The sequence below is a fragment of the Podarcis bocagei genome (assembly GCF_964188305.1).
Source record: "Podarcis bocagei genome assembly, chromosome: 4".
NCBI lineage: Eukaryota > Metazoa > Chordata > Lepidosauria > Squamata > Lacertidae > Podarcis > Podarcis bocagei.
In genome coordinates this window covers 21,327,585-21,344,583 of record NC_138128.1, presented here as the reverse complement: position 1 = coordinate 21,344,583, position 16,999 = coordinate 21,327,585, and the positions used below count along the sequence as shown (strand labels likewise).

The 16,999-nt window shown below is 41.9% G+C and overlaps 1 protein-coding gene across 10 annotated transcripts in view; it reads left to right on the top strand.

Annotated features, from left to right (window-relative positions):
* Positions 1–6,712, top strand: part of LOC308584930 (schwannomin-interacting protein 1) — a 378,018-nt gene extending 371,306 nt beyond the window's left edge. For 8 of the 10 annotated variants that reach the window (XM_081190278.1, XM_081190281.1, XM_081190282.1 and 5 more), the window contains 3 exons: positions 819–912; positions 2,842–2,892; positions 5,606–6,712. In XM_081190278.1, coding sequence (XP_081046404.1) covers positions 819–912; positions 2,842–2,892; positions 5,606–5,657 — 197 coding nt within the window. In that variant the 3' untranslated portion in view covers positions 5,658–6,712. The remainder of the gene's footprint in view (positions 1–818; positions 913–2,841; positions 2,893–5,605) is intronic. The other 2 variants (XM_081190280.1, XM_081190279.1) reach the window with 1 other exon arrangement.
* Positions 6,713–16,999: the final 10,287 nt, after the last annotated feature.

Genomic DNA, 16,999 nt, shown 5'->3' with positions numbered 1-16,999 from the left:
GAACAAAAATCCTCCCAAAGTGATATACAACTGTACGCTAAAAATGCAAATAATTTGTTTGCAATATAAAACAACCATCCTAAAATCAATACTGAAAAGGATTGTGGGATAAATAAATAAAAGTCCTATGACCCAAGTCTAAAGACTAGCAGAATGAGGATTTAGTGGAGTACCAGGGAGGTGAATTGCACCATTGTGGGGCTGCCATTGAAAAGTCCCTGTCCCTGGTACCCGCCAACCTCACCATTACTAATGACAGCGCAGAAAGCAGGGGTTTCTCTGGTGTTGAATGGGCGCACAACACAATGGCAGTTCCTGGCACCGTTGGTAACTGTTGCAGTTGGAGCACCTACTGCTTTCTTGCCTCTGTAGAAACAGGCTGACATCATAGACAGTCAAGCTTATTTCCCTGCCAATGTGTTGATGCAAGTTCAGCCTTGTAGATCACACCCAGTTTTGAGGATGTTCCATCACCAACCACAACCATAAAAATGCCAGAAGTTCCATGGGTTAGTTCCTAAGTTAAAGAGTTTAAAGAGTGCATTCTGCTTTGGGAAGTCATCCTTGGTTCTCTCATGAGATCTACAGTAGTATCATGTTGATATTTTTTTTACTAACGTTTGTTTTTAACAATACCGGCCATTGTTCTTGTTCCATTACTTCATCGCCTCCCTTATTTATATGCCAAGCCAAATGCCCTTCTGTTTCTTGGAGTGAGAGCCATGTACCATGGTGACTAACAGATTCCAAAGTGTTAGACATGGGGAGAACTGTGGCTAAATGAGCTTAAACACTCTTTTTCTCTTTTCTGCTGTCAGGCTTGAATGAAGAATTGGTGCAACTGCTGCTAATTCGGGATGAATTGCACACAGAACAGGATGCTATGCTGGTAGACATTGAGGATTTGACCAGGTTGGTAACCTTTTTCATATACGTCCTGTTGCAAAGGTCTCTCTTTAGACCGTTTTGTTGTGACGATATATTTTATTTTAATTGATGTATAAAATGTCCTTCATCCAAAGATTTCAGGGTCAAAGTAATTTCAAAATTACAGAAACATAAGAACTGTCAGAGGGAAAGCTAGGGTATGTGTGTGTGTGTGTGTGTGTGTGTGTATGAATGAATGAATGAATGAATGAATGAATGAATACTTAAAATTAAAAGGAGCAAAACCATTCAACCAGCCAAAAATATAATCAAAAATGCCTGAGGAAATTAAATGATTTCAACCTGATGCCACAAAGAATGTATGCCTGTGCCTGGCATACCATACTCAGAATGGCTTCCTACAGTTGAGGCACCATCACAGAGAAGGCACTTCTTTTAAAGGTGGAACACTGAGAAGGAATTATGATATATTACTGATACAAGGTGAATTGTCCTCGTATCAGGACATTGTAATGCTGTTTTCTGATCAATGCCTCTTAAGATCATACCCTAAAGCCACATTATGATAATGTCTTTATTTGGAGCAACCACAATTTTACAAGGTCACGAACGAACTCAGAAAACTTCATCAGACACAAAAGTGGTTGGGGGCAAAAAGCTGATCATAGTGCTGCTGCCCCAGAATCTGCAGTTTATAAGACAGAATGCAGGAGAAGTTCTGCAGGCATTATTAGATTAGTCTTGCAAGGTGCCATACATTGCTGCATGCACCCAGAGCTACTAGACCAAAAGAAGCAATCGTGGAACTACATAAAAGTTCCACCTACAGCTCCAGTGAAAGCTTAGGTCATAAAAAGTGCACCTGGTTCAGTAACATAAGTCTACCACTATTAGTGTTGTTTGCACCGAAGCAACTGTTTTTGCTGCTGTTTTTCTAAGCACCTGTTGCCATGACTGTTTGGGGTATGACAAGTGGCAGATTTGGACAGTATGCTATTTCTTTGTGATCCACGCTCTCTATCAGATTATAAGTGAAACTTCTTTGGCCATTGAATCAATTTATAATCTAACATCCAATGCCTAATAACTTTCTCTAGTTGCTTGCAGCAACATGGTGCTGAACTCTTTAATTTTGGGAAATTATTGCTGCTAGGAAATGTGAAACTTGGTAAATTTGTCTGGGCAGACAAAGAGAGTGGTCCTAAAGATAGAGACAAAAACTTCCTTTATTCTGGAATCTGCCTTTGTGATGCCTCCTCTCAGTTAGAAATCCCAGCTTCTGTTTTCTCCATTTGATAATGTAGCTGCCATCTATTCTTAACTTTCCCTTCCCTTCCTAAATTATCTTTTCTTAATGATCTTGCAATGATCCTTTCTCACTCCTTACTTTACTGGGTAGACAATATGCCCTATTAACAGCTTGCCGCTCTGTACTAAAAGTTGTCCTTACATATTCAGTCCAGCTACCAAGCCCTGTAACAGGCAGAATCAATCAGAGTGACTTTAGACATGATTTCAAGACCTGGGAAGACTCCAAAAGGCAAAATCTGGGTGTGCATTGACCTTAGGTCCTGGCAGTTCCAAGGAAAAGGCCAATAATAGTGTCAATGGCTAGCAACCATGCTTTCATTTTGTCCAGAAGTGGTTTCAATTGTCTTGTCGAAGAATGGAGCCTGTTGGAAAAAACAGGTGCAGTTCACAGCTGCATCCTTTGTAGTGAAAGCAGGCATGTAGTCTTATCAGGTGGATGAAGTTACTCTTCTCTGGTTTACCAACAGTCTGAATATACTGTATAGCTACTTGTGCTCTTGCTGTACCCTTTCAGTCAAATCCTGTGCTGGTTTTTAATCTTAAAGGGAAGAAACCTGTTTGCCACCTGCAGACAGAGATGAGACTTAATTGAACCAAAGCAAACCCAACTATTTTCTTTTTTCTGTAATATTTCTTTTACAGTGCGGCCCCCTATCAGTACCATGGTAATTTAGCACCATTGCTGCCAACAAGGTAAAATACAGTAACGCCTCAACTTTCCCAGATCCCTTTAATCCAGGCCTTTTCTTATTCAGTACAAACCTTTTATGTTCTCCCCTTCTATCTATCCTCTGTCACCCTCTGTTCCAGGTTATTTTGACGTTTCTCAGATTGGCTGGTTAAAGAAGGTTGAGTAGTAACTCAGCAGCCAAAAATGCTAAATCGGCTCTCTTACAGCTTCCTGCTTTGTGGTATTTGCCAACTATTCCACTGCACTGAAACCTCTGCAACTCCAGGGAGCATGCATATATCTGGATAGCTCAGTTGGTTAGAGCGTGGTGCTGATGATGCCAAGGTTGCGGGTTTGATCCCCATATGGGACAGCTGCATATTCCTGCATTGCAGGGGGTTGGATGAGATGAACCTCAGGGTACCTTCCAAAATCTGGAGACTTGAGTAATCCAAATGGGAGTTGCATTCTGATCTGCAAGCAAGTTTGGAAATATTAGAGTGTGTCAGTCCACAGCAAATAATGATAATAATAATTCCACACCCCTAGCACTCTGTTTCTCTCATGCACACACACACACACACACACCCTCAGCACTTGACTTCGTTGAATTTTCTCTGCTTTTGTAGCTTAGAAAACTTTGACGAGAGGCAGAATCTCATCCGCTTTACACAAAGACCAGGGAAGGGTTAGTGTGTGTGTGTGTGTGTGTGTGTGTGTGTGTGTGTGTGTGTGTGTTTTCCGCATGCCATTATGTGTCTGTCTTTCGGCATGGCATTATCCTTCCCCACTACCCTCCCCCACTATAATCTGGTGAGCAAGTCGTCATTGACATCTACCAGAGGACTTCTGCATAGAGGAAAAGGTCGGTGTGCTCACTATAGTATGTTCTTGCAGAAATCTGCTGCTGCAAATCACAGACAGTGGAGTGGTTTTGCTTCTTCACCTTGTAATACAGTGGTACCTCTGGTTGCGAACGGGATCCGTTCCGGAGGCCCGTTCGCAACATGAAAAGAGCGCAACCCGCAGTGGCACGTGTTCACACACGCAGGTTGCGATTCGACGCTTCTGCGCATGCGCGTGACGTCATTTTGCGTGTCTGCGCATGCGCGAGCGGCGAAACCCGGAAGTAACCGTTTCCAGTACTTCCGGATTGCCACGAGACGTATCCTGAAAGAACTTAACATAAAGCGGACGTAACATGAGGTATGATTGTACAGCAATGCCCATACTCTGCCTGTTGCTCCCCTCCAGAGAAAAGGAAGGTTGTTGGTGTTTTTTCTCCCGTGAGCCAACAGGTGGCTCAGATTTGAGACCGCCTGTGCCTTGCAAAAAAAGAAGATGCTGCCACTACCATACACAATGCTGGTGCTTTTCACTGGCTGCTTTATGAAATATTGTTAGTGAGGGGAGGAGAAGGGACAAACACGAAGGCAGCAAGCAAAAGTTCAAGGAATGTGTGCCAGTGATGGGGTGTTTTTTCCCCTAACTGCTTGTTAGATCAGCAACAGGAAGTGTAGATACAATGCCTCATTGCATAGTTGAAGTGTGAACTGTTTAAGCAGAAGAAGCTAAAGAGAGAGAGAGAGAGATGTTTTATGGGTGTTTTATGTTTTATGGATACAAAGACTGAACAGATCTTGCTAAATCTACAGAGAGATGGCTCTGTATATTCGTGGATGGTCTCTAATTTGAATACCAAATTGCAGATGAAAATAATCAAGAGTTTTAGTTCAGGGTGCATGACGTTTATGTCTCCCCCACCTCAGTTTTACCATCTCAGCACCTCCGACCAGTTGGTTAAGCTGAAAGATGGTGACTTTCCCCAGCATCACCCAATGAGCTTCGTGGATGTATGTCTATCTAAACTTGTATCTTCCTGGTCTGACTCTCTGCTACGCGACCCTGGCACTCTTTTCTTTCCTTTGTTCTTCTAAAACAGCCTACTGCCAACTTGGTGCCCATAAACTTTGAAGTACGAGTCTGTTTTAATGAAAAGAAAGCATGGCCTTTGGCTTCTATTGGGTCCACAGTGTGCACCTGTGGGGACTGTCTGGGGCTTATGGAAGTTGTAATCCAAAACTTCTGGAGGGCACCTGGTTGGGGAAGGGTGTTACAAAACTACTTTCTCATGTGGGAAGCAGTTTGCGTTTCTCGTTACTGGAATCAATTACATATTTAATTAGCCATTCAGATGCCCTCTGTGTGGGCCACATGGTTGGCAGTTGGTGAGAGGCGAGTTGTTTTTAGTTCTTTATATCTTGAAATGTTGCTACAATAGGGACCTAGGGGTCATCTTGTTACATCCTTGGATTGTGTTAAGACAAATAAGTTTCCTATCCATGGGAAGGAGGTGAAACGCTCCTCCTTTTCCCATTGCTCCCCAAATAAAACTTCCTTTCAATGTTATTGCAACCTACAGTTTCAATTCCAAAGCAATTTCCTTGAAACCCTCCCTGCCCCCCGTGCTCTTCCATTACCTCCTGAAGACTGTGGTTGTTATTTTCCTTCCTGTGCTGGATTTCTGCAGTCTAGAGGAGTCCTGAAGAAAATGACTATTTAAGCCGGCTAGATAATTGCAGCAAAAGTTAATGCATCTTTTCAAGCAATCTTTTCAGCAATCGCTGCGCTTCCTTCCTTCTCTGCAGCCTTTAAGTTTTGCCAGTAAAAAAATTTAAAAAATCTTCATTTATTGCATCTACGTAATATCGTTCCTTTTCCCCCATTTCCCTTCAGACACGCTGAAAGTCAGCAGAAGCACATGGCAGAGAAGATGCCAGCAAAATAAAACCGGAAGCCATCAGACTGAAGAAACAAGCTAAAACGTTTTGCTTCTGTGGTTTTACCAACGCTGATGCTCCACGGGTGGCACACAAGAAAAATCAGTGTTAGTCATTGATTCCGGGCGCAATCTGCCAAGCACCAGGAACCCCCCCCCCCCACAAGAACCCTTCCTTGAAGCTAACGGTGGATGCACAGCGACTGTGCTTGGCGAATTGTTCCCAATGTCTGAAGCTTTATGTCCAGTGGTTGGCCTATGCTTTTTAATTTATTTGCTGTTGGGTTTATTTTATTTTTTACTTGTGCCACTAAATATCGGACAGTTCAATAATCTTATTGTAGAACAAAATGTACAGTACTTATAAACATTGCAAACATGAAGAGGAAAAAAGAAGAGAGAGGGTAGTTTTAACTTTTATTTTTGTTTATTTAGAGAGACCTTTAAGTTAAAGCAGTATTTTACCATTGGCTACTTTTTATTGTTTTTCAGCGTAGTTTTAAACAAATGAGACTGTAATTTTGACGGTGCTATACAAGTGAGAGAGAAAACATACATGCCTGCCTCGTAGTGAAGTTGTAGCTTTCAGTAATATGTATATTTTAATCAGTTTTCAACATTTTGTGAATGTTGACTACCTGACATTCATTTTTAGATGTGCTATTAACATGCAGTTGAGTTGAAAGAGTTACCTTGAAAGTTTTATGTATAAATATGTAAAATAAAAATTAAAAATTTCTTTCATATGATATGTCTTTTTGTTGACTAGTGGGACAACATAGTAATTCACCTGTAATATATTCATTGAAGTACATGTGAAATTCCTATTTTTCTCATTTCAGATTATATATAGATATATATAATATGAAAAGTCTCTCTTCATATATATATATATATATTTAAAAAATGCTATTCACTTAGAACACAGATAAGTTATTATAGATTCACTTGAAGGCAGGCACAAAGGTAAGGTTTAAAGTTAACAAAAATACTATGTGGGCTGAAAAATGAAAATGACACCTCAACTGTATACGTAAACTTGAATTAAACTCTAACACACTTGATATGGGAATTGATTACTTTTCTCTCTCTCTCTTTACTTTCTCTCCGCTGAGATTGCACTTGCTATCACCATGCATTTTAATACGAGCTACAACCTCTATGTGAGTCTTGTCCTTCTTCCCAAATTCATAACCCAGCTACCATGCATCTCTCCCATTCACTTCAATGGAAGCAGCAACTACATTTGCCAGTGATGGGGAACCTGAACCCCTCGAGATGTTGGGGCTCACGGGAGCTGAAGTTGGACTAACCTCTTTTTCCAGAGCATCCCTATTTACTAAGTATAATGTGAAATAAGAAAAGAAAAAAGATGCTCTTCTAGGTTCTTGCTTTTCTGTTATTTGTGCTATGAAAAAAATCACCTTGAGAGAGCTGAAAAGTAAAATGTTCTAAGCCTTTTTTTTTAATACCGTTATGGTGCATGGGGCCTAGATCACATTGCAGGTTTTTTTTAAGTTGCTGCTTATTCAAGGGCACTGTTGTGGGACTTCTGTGTCTGCCAGTGGGAGGATGGGAAGTTGGAAACACCTGCCTCCCCACCCAACAACCCACATCCTGATTCTCCACCAGCAAAGCCTTTTGATTGACTCTACCATCTAGCTGAACTTCCACTGAGACTGCCAGAGATTGAGGCAAAAGCAGCAGTTTTGATTTATGACTTTGTTACACCTGTGGCTGAGCAGCCACTGTAGTATCTTTCAGGTCAGGAAACAATTGCAGAAGTGATAAGGTGAACAACATTTATGTTGTTTTAATCAATAACTGCCTAGCCAGGGTCAACAGAGCTCACCCAGGCTGCATTGAAGTAACTTCCCAGGCTCTAGCCATCTGACCCAATATTCTCTGATACAGGTCCTTAAAGCAACAGTCACATCTACAGCAGCCAGTTGACTGGCTGACAGCCCCTACAGCCAAAGGAACAACAACTGTAGCCAGCTGGGCTGCTGTGGGCAGGCCAACCCCACTGGGATGGAATGAAGGGGAGGGCTCCACCCTTTACTCTCTCTCTTTTGCTAAAATATTGCTGGCGTCATATTGTTGCATGGGATTGGGAAGTGGGACAGATGCATGTGGGCTTGTTTGACCGTAAAGGTAAAGGGACCCCTGACCATTAGGTCCAGTCATGGCCGACTCGGGGGTTGCGGCGCTCATCTCGATTTATTGGCTGAGGGAGCATGTGGTACAGCTTCCGGGTCATGTGGCCAGCATGACTAAGCCACTTCTGGCAAACCAGAGCAGTGCACGGAAACGCCGTTTACCTTCCCGCCGGAGCGGTACCTATTTATCTACTTGCACTTTGACATGCTTTCGAACTGCTAGGTTGGCAGGAGCAGGGACCGAGCAACAGGAGCTCACCCCGTCGCGGGGATTCGAACCACCGACCTTCTGATCCGCAAGTCCTAGGCTCTGTGGTTTAACCCACAGGACTAATTGTTGAGCCCCTAAGTGATAAGCATCCTCTGGGGGGGGTGAAAGATGGAGCATCTTCACTGCATTTAAAGCACTGCGGTGCCACTTTTGACAGTCATGGCTTTCACCTAAGAATCCTGGTAACTGTACTTTGTCTATAATTATAATGATTACTGTATATCCCGCCCATCTGGCTGGGTTTCCTCAGCCACGCTGGGTGGCTTACGGCACAGGAAATGCCTATTCCCCTCACACAGCTTTAAGTTCTCTTGAGTCCCCTGAGAAGACAGGTTGATTTTCGAACCATTTGGGGAATTGTAGCTCTTTTGATGAGAACAGGGGCCTCCTCTAACAACTCAGCACTCCTAACAAGCGGCAACTCCAAGGATCCCCCCCCCCCGGGGGGAAGCCAGGACTGTTAAAAGTGGCATCGTAGTTCTTTAAATGCATAGTGAGGATGTGGCCTGTATATCTGAGTTCTCAGTTGCCAGAGCAACCAGAGAAGGCTTCATTGTTTAGTATGTGAGCTTACCAGAGCCACCTAGTGGACCAATGTAGGAAATAAGGATGCTGGACTAGGTATATAAAGAGTGAAGAGCCTTTGGTTCAGGAAACGAACACAGCCTCCTAGAAGGTTGTCTATAGGAGAGTATGACCCTTGGGCTGATATAGGACCCATAGACAGGCCTTTGATAAGATCCAGCGAGGCTTATGCTCATGTGTAGACCAGGCCTGAAACTGCTTCAGCAAGACAGGAAAAGTAAGGAAACATAAAAGTTCATATTTCCAATACAATGGAATAGTAGGGTTAGAGGGAAAGAGGCTTTATATCAGTTAGGAAAAGGACCATTTGGAAATGGTCTCCATAGATTTGCACAGTATAGAGCAGGGCTAGCACAGCGTTCGCGAAGCTAAATTAGTTGTTACGATTGCAGTAATATGACTGCCTTTAGCAGTTAATTTCTTCCTTCTGCTTCTTAAAGTCAGGATTTCGTCTTTAAAAGGGAATTCTGTATTTCCGGCTTTGATGTAAACCCAGTCTCTTGAGTGGGAAGTCCAAATAGGAAAGTGTCAGGAACATAATATGCAGAAACTGGGGTCAAGTGAGAGTAGCTGAGGTGTTGATGATGACAAGAGGCAATGCCATTCTCTGTGTGTCTCCTCAAAATATTCACCATGCTGACTTTGAATATGGGTAGCATTAAATTTTCACGCATTTGTTTCCTTATTAAAATCACCCCATCTTTTTCTTCTTCTGAAAAGGGAAACTCAAATCTTTGAATGCACTGCAGAAATAGCTTGTTTTTTATAGTTTGGTAAGTAAGAGAGGAAGATAAAGTTAAAGGGACCCCCGACCGTTAGGTCCAGTCGTGGCCGACTCTGGGTTTGCAGCGCTCATCTCACTTTATTGGCTGAGGGAGCCAGCGTACAGCTTCCAGGTCATGTGGCCAGCATGACTAAGCCACTTCTGGCGAACCAGAGCAGCGCACGGAAACGCCGTTTACCTTCCTGCCGCAGTGGTACCTATTTATCTACTTGCACTTTGACGTGCTTTCGAACTGCTAGGTGAGCAGGAGCTGGGACCGAGCAACGGGAGCTCACCCCGTCGCGGGGATTCGAACCGCCGACCTTCTGATCGGCAAGTCCTAGGCTCAGTGGTTTAACCCACAGCGCCGCCCGCTTCCCAAGAGAGGAAGATGGATTTGTGAAGAAAAAAAAAAATACTGCTAAAATCACAAGCACAGAAAACATCATGAATACTGAGAAAAACTCTATCCAGGTAGTCAGAAGAACAACTGTAGGGTGCACACATGCCAGTTCTTCCCATTACACTTCTGAATTTCATACTGCTATTTGCGTAATTGAAACCATGGGCACCAGTAGGGTTTTAAATGGTGGCTTCTTCATGCCAATAGTTGACTGGGGAGTGGACTTCATCAGGACTGCTGCAGAGGTTAAACTTCCCCTCATACAATCTGATGCTGCTCTGACCTCTCCATAGCTACTTATTTACATTGCAAAAAGGGGGTGGGGCAACCACTAGAATCATGTGATTAAAAAGGCATTGATTTGACCCTACTTATCAGATGTTTTGATGAACTTGCAGTGGCTATCTGCATCATTCTCTGTTAGTAGCTCCCAGAGTATTTTGACGATACTGGAAATAGAGATGCTGGACTAAATTGCTCTTTGGTGTGATTGAGCAAGGCGGCGCTATTTAAATGTTCTTACATGTTCTGTAACTCTCCCAAGTGTTTGACTACAATTCCCATCATTCATGACCACTGGCCCTGCTTGCTGGGGCTAATGGGAGTTGGAGTCCAACATTGTTAAGGTGGGGGGGTGTCCGGTTCCCCATTTCCTGTTTTAAGATGACCTTCTTATTGGCATAAGTGAAAACCACAACTGTCTGTTGAGAAAGGAAGTAATTAGCCCAAGTACTAAATATCACACTGTACTGAAAAGGTATTTTTAGTCTGCCCCTTTAATATGACCCTCCAGGTGTTAGTGGACTCCCATCAGCTCCAGCCAACATGGCCAGTGATGAAGGGTTGTGGAAGCTGGAGTCCATTAACATCGGGAAGCCATGCAGGTAAGTCACCCATGTTTGACTACTAATCAAACCATCTTGCACAGATAATATCAATCTTGTGAGAGGGGTTTATAAGATTCAACTTGTTGAAGATCTTTCTGTGGTTTGGGTCAAACTGTGATAACCGAGTTCTGCCAAGTTTCAGGAATCTGGCCTCTATTCTATATGTCAAGAAACGATTTCAGAAGAAAAGGTGGGATTTATTCTGAATATTTTATATTAAAAAAGACTAATGAATCAGTTGGGACCATGTGCTTTATGGTGGACTTTTATATTTTTGATCCCATTTTGGATTGATTTATTCTAGAGATTCCTGGTGAGTGGTTAATTTTTGGGATTTTAATCCTTTCTAGGAACTCTGTAGAGATTTGAGTATCCAATGGTTCAGATTCATAAGAGTTTTGTATTTTTAGAAAAATATAAATTCCTCCAGAATTTGTTTTTGTTTATCTTTCCCCACCTTTTGCATTTTAAGAGTGCATCACTTGTTTTGCTTGCCTTAGGCCTACTTGTCTCAACTGGAGGGCAGATTTTGTTGTTGTTGTTGTTGAATTCATAATAATGGGCTGGGTGTGCTTTTATTACTGCCAGGCTATTAATTGGGGGGTGACTGTAGAAATTAGTTTGTGTTTTTATGTTCTGTACTAAGGCCCAGGGGCCGGATTCAGCCCAATCGCCTTCTCAATCCAACCCGCGGACCGTCTGGGAATCATTGTGTTTTTACATGAGTAGAATGTGTCCTTTTATTTAAAATGCATCTCTGGGTTATTTGTGGGGCATAGGAATTCGTTCATTTCCCCCCCAAAAAATGTAGTCCGGCCCCCCACAAGGTCTGAGGGACAGTGGACCGGCCCCCTGCTGAAAAAGTTTGCTGACCCCTGTGTATTGTGTGAATTGTGTAAGCCATGTTGAGTGAATAGCACTAAGAAAGGCGGTCTGTAAATCCTTTTTAAATAAATACTGTATTCTGGCAAGGCAGGTGTGGGGAAGTTTTGATCCTCCAGGTGTTTGCTGAACTACAACTCCCATCATCCCTCTCCATTGACCATTGACCATACTTTCTGGGCTGATGGGAGTTGTATTCCAACAGCATGTGGATTGCCAAAGCTTACCCACACCTATAGGGAGTTGCTAGAGCGGATTGTGTCCTTTTATCAACAGCTTAATCCTTACTAAACCACAGTAGCTTGCAAATATTTTTCTTGGGTTTTCAGAGACCAACAAAAAGATAAAAGTGAGCCCAGTTTAAACAGTATTCTGATGCTTATCACAAATGCAGCTTTTCCCTGTTAACGGAAGCCGTGCACTTGATGCAAGAGTGCCATTGTGCATTATAATTTACCTATTTATGTAAAGCAACCACATCCTACTTCTGCCCCCGGAAAAAAACAAAAACAGATGTTGGCTAATAACAATAAAACACAACTCAAAATGACACACAATAAATGAAATTTGAGAAGTGGGTGTACGTACCGCATTTTTCGCTCTATAAGACGCACCAGACCACAAGACACACCTAGTTTTTGGAGGAGGACAACAAGAAAAAAATATTCTGAATCTCAGAAGCCAGAACAGCAAGAGGGATCGCTGTGCAATGAAAGCAGCAATCCCTCTTGCTGTTCTGGCTTCTGGGATAGCTGCGCAGCCTGCATTCGCTCCATAAGACGCACACACATTTCCCCTTACTTTTTAGGAGGGAAAAAGTGAGTCTTATAGAGCAAAAAATATGGTATTTATTAAACAGAGGGTGAATAAACCACCTATTTGAATGGCAGTGGAAGCTGCACTGCACAACGCCCAGTGCTGTTCTGAAAACTCTGCTAAGCCCTAACCATAGTGATTTATTGTGCAAGATTAATTGTTTGCAGGGGTAGCCATGTAATGACATCTCTCTTCCCTCCCATGCACGCTCTTCTGAACTGTAACCAGATTATTGGGCCTAAAGGAATGAATTGGTTTTAAAGAGGCTGCAGCAAGCAGTTAAAACAATGGCTAAAGATATATATTTATAAATATGCATATAAGTGCACCTGAGTTAGGAACTGGGAACCTAAGACTCTCCAGCCGTTGTTGGAATACCATTCCCATCGTCCCTGTCCATTGGCCATGCTGCCTGGAGCTGATAATAGAACCAACGGCACATGGAGGTCCTTTGGTTCCCTATGCCTGCTCTAAGCCAAAATAAAACTGAAGCCATTTTACCCTCCAATCCCTATGCTTCACAGAGTGAAGTAGAAATTTTGGCTTTGAATGTGCCACTTTTTTAGCTGCTTTCTCTAATATAGGGCATAGGCTTGACTTCCCTCCCCCCCCCCAAAAAAAAATTAAAATTTGTATGTGTATATGTATTTGGAGGATGGAGCATCTGGAAGATGGTATTTTTTACCAACAGGCTTTAAAATAGCTTCTATCCGTGGGCTGTTAGGCTGTTGAACGGAAAATAAAATAGCGAAATTGACTTGCGAGGTGGTGTGTGGTTCGATAAGAGATTGAGTGTTTGGGGGGGGAGCTGTTTTAATTTCATTGTACACAGGTTGTACAATGACAGTAAAGGTATTATTAAAGTGTGATAGCAAACATGCTTTTTTAATAAACAAGTAAAAGTTGCTTTGTAGAAATATGTTGTGCCTGTTTTGCATGTAACAAGCTATGGCTAACATAAACCAAGGTTGATTAAACTTTGTTTGTGATTGATTAAGTCACTGGGCTGGTTCAGAAAATCTAATAAACCAGGAGCCAATGCAATGGTGCCCACAAAGGCTTTCAGTGGTGCCCCAGAGCAGGTAATCCCATAATCTGAACTTTCACTTTAAAAAAAAAAAAATGAAGTCTCTAGCTGTCCCAGGAAGAAAGTTATAAGGCAAAATGTGCAGGTACTTTCTAAGCGATTCCTGTGAATAACTTATCAAGGTAAATACCTGTATGTGGAAGCCCTGTCTAAGAATCAAACAAGATGTGATGGTGGCGGTTGTGTGTTTAAGGAGCACTGACTTCCCCCCCACCTGTGACTTATTTCATGGCAGCTTCTCTACCCAAACATAAATCTGCTTTGCTGATACCAGAAGTGGCTGTGGCTGGGCAAAAATCACATGAGCAGAAAAGCTGTGAGGAGAGAAGCACTGGGGTGAAAGATTGCAGGGAAGTTAGCATCTATTACTCTCACTCATGCTCCCTTTTGTGGTTAAAAGTGGGCGCCAACCTCCTCTAGCTCTGATTCAGGCTGTTGTGTGACTAAACCCAAACAACCATATTTATCGTACTCGAATATAATACTTTTTTTGTCAAATTATGTTGCAAAAATTAGGGTGGGCATTAGATTCGATGGCATGTTAAACTGAGTATTCTCTGATTTGTTTAAACTGCTTTTAAAATTATATTTTGTTACCCACCCTCAAACATCATGGTGAAGGCTAAGAAATCAATAATAATAATAATAATAATAATAATAATAATAATAATAATAATAATTTAAAGCACATAGAACAGTCACTATGTGGCTTCATGGTGGAGGTTAAGAAATCTAAACAATAATAGTAATAACATCAATAATAATAATACATATAGAACTGCAACAATTAAGTTTCACCCCCTTAAATGACACCCACCACCATCACATCAAGTGTGGTCCTAAGATTGATTTTTTCCCCTTGGGTCCTTCAGATACAGGACAGAATATATTTTGTCATCTGAGATAGAACGACAAATTGCCTCCACTCTTTCACCACCGAGCCTCCCCCCCCCAAAAAAAATAAAATAAAATAAAATCAAGGTGCATAGTAGCCAAAGCTGCCCATTTTTAATATTTTGGCACATGAGGGAGAAAATGTCACAAGGAGTACAAATATAATAATGGTAAAGAACTAATGATTTTACTTCCCTTTCATAACACGCAATGTCAGCTGCCTGAGTTGACTGTGTCACACTGCCTAAAGGCAGTCCTGTCAATCAACAAGAATTTAACATTAGTCATGCAGTTACGGTAATTGCTTCCATCACACAGCTGAGAAAGTCATGTCCACACAGTGCTTTGTCTGTATGTTGCTTCAGAACTGGAGGGAGTGGTGAAGGAAAAGCCATGATGCCAAGAAGAGATCTTCCAGTCATAAATATTTTGTGTGGGTGGCTCTCCCTTGTAGACATTTCTCTCAAGTGCATGGGTTCTCCACAAACTCTTTTCTCAGATAGGGTAGCACCAGGCAAACAGTGGAGGTCAGTGCAAGTTCCAAGAATATCTGCCACAACAGAGAGTGCAGGAGCAACATGTGTTTATTCATCGCTTCACGTGAACATGCAGTTTCATTTTCAGAAAATAGGGGAAATAGTGCAGCTGGGGATTCTGTGTGGTTAGTGGTGTGGAGATCATGGTAACATGCATGCCATCATCTGCACAGTAAGGGACAGGTTCATAGATCTTCTACCATGCAAATACCTCAGGTACCATACGAACTGGGGTTTTGTTTTTTCAGAACTTGCCTCGGAAAACCCTACCAAAAGTACCAATTCCCCTCATTTAGCTCAAATGCAAACCGTGATTCCTTGCAATCATTCCTGTTTTAGCCCTGAGTCGAGAGTGGAGAAAAGCCAACGAGCCCTTCAGCGATGTTCCTGGACAGGCATTTTAAACCTGTGGGAGCTTATTTAACCTTGTGGCCTTGTGTGCAGCAGCCATGCACTTCAAATGTGTAGCACAGCGAAGCCGGCAGTCATTCGCTCCTCTTTATTTGCCTTGGTTCACTGCCACTGAAATAATTGGAAGAGAGGTGAGAGACAGGCCCATCACCACAAATGAGAAGTAATGAGTTGTCTCGGGCAAGCCAGGAGTTCTCAGCCTCAGGCGGTGTGATGTATTGGCAGTCGTTTCAGAACAGCTGTGGCCTAGACAGTTGAGGGCTCTGCTCCCTTCTCACTTCGCCTGACATGAATCTCAGGGATCTTCACTGAAATTGATAGTCTTAAAACCAACATAGTCTATATCTTGGGTAGTCACTTTGTACTGACTGTGTAATCGGAACACCTTGAAAGTTAACCCAGCCTGGGCTCCATCTGCACTAACACATTTACCTCCTAATCATACCCCTTCAAACCGCCATGGCTTCCACCAAAGAATCCTGGGAACTAGAATACGTTAAGGGTGGTCCCACTTGCTATGAGACTTCTATTCCCCTCAAAGAGCTACAAGTTCCCTCAGAAGAGAGAAGTTAGGCAGACTGTATCCTTGTTGTTCTTCTGCTAGCAGGCGAAGACCATCTTGTTCCAACAGTCCTATGTTTAATTGTATTATTATTATTATTATTATTATTATTATTATTATTATTATTATTATTATTTCTATGTTTTTAGCTTGTGTTATTTTATCTGTAAGCTGCATTGTGTCCCTGTCAGGGAAAAAGGTGGGATGTAAAATAACAACAACAACAATTTGTTAAATCGCACTGGGAATTGTAACACTGTATTATTATTATTATTATTATTATTATTATTATTATTATTATTATTATTATTATTATTATTTATTTCCCAGGGCCATAACAGTCAATAAATGGAGTGAGTTAGCTGCTTTAACCAGCTGATTATAAGTGTCATGAAAGTGCAGCATGTTGCTATATATTTAATGAATCATAGCTGTATCTTTACTACCAGGGACGAGAAGGAATGCTTATGGCATTTGCTGCCTCGGGTGTCCCAATAAGTTGGCCATACTTCCATAATATGCATCTTGACTTGAGTAGCAAGAGAGGCTTTGTCATTGCACCTCAGGCAGAAATGGGCATTGGAGCATCTCGGAGCATTCCTAAGTCTTCCTATTACACACAAACAAACCCTCAACTCACCAAACACACTCTTGGCAAAATTTGCCCCATGAGAACCTTATGTAGTTGGATCAACCTAGAATATGTTTTCCAAAGTGAAGTTTCACACATTGTTACTTTAAAAAATGTTTACACACAAGAAAACTAATGAGAATGGGAATTTCTTACCTCAATAAATGCCTTCTAACTAGATCATGGAAATGAGTGATTTTTCATTTTACATTAACTTTTACTTCCAGTGTTTTCTCTTCCTACAGCCATCTCTTAGAAACACTGAAGTGATTTTAAATGGTTGGATAACTATATATTTCCTGTACTCGCTGTCTCCTGCACTAAACATATTGTGCTGGTGTAGATCCTAAGATTAATGGATTAAATTACATTTTTTTAAAGTAACATTCTTTCTGAGTCAGTCGTATCGCTTCCGATCACGGCTATTCTCTATCATCGTTTCATCTTACAAATGGTTACTGCAA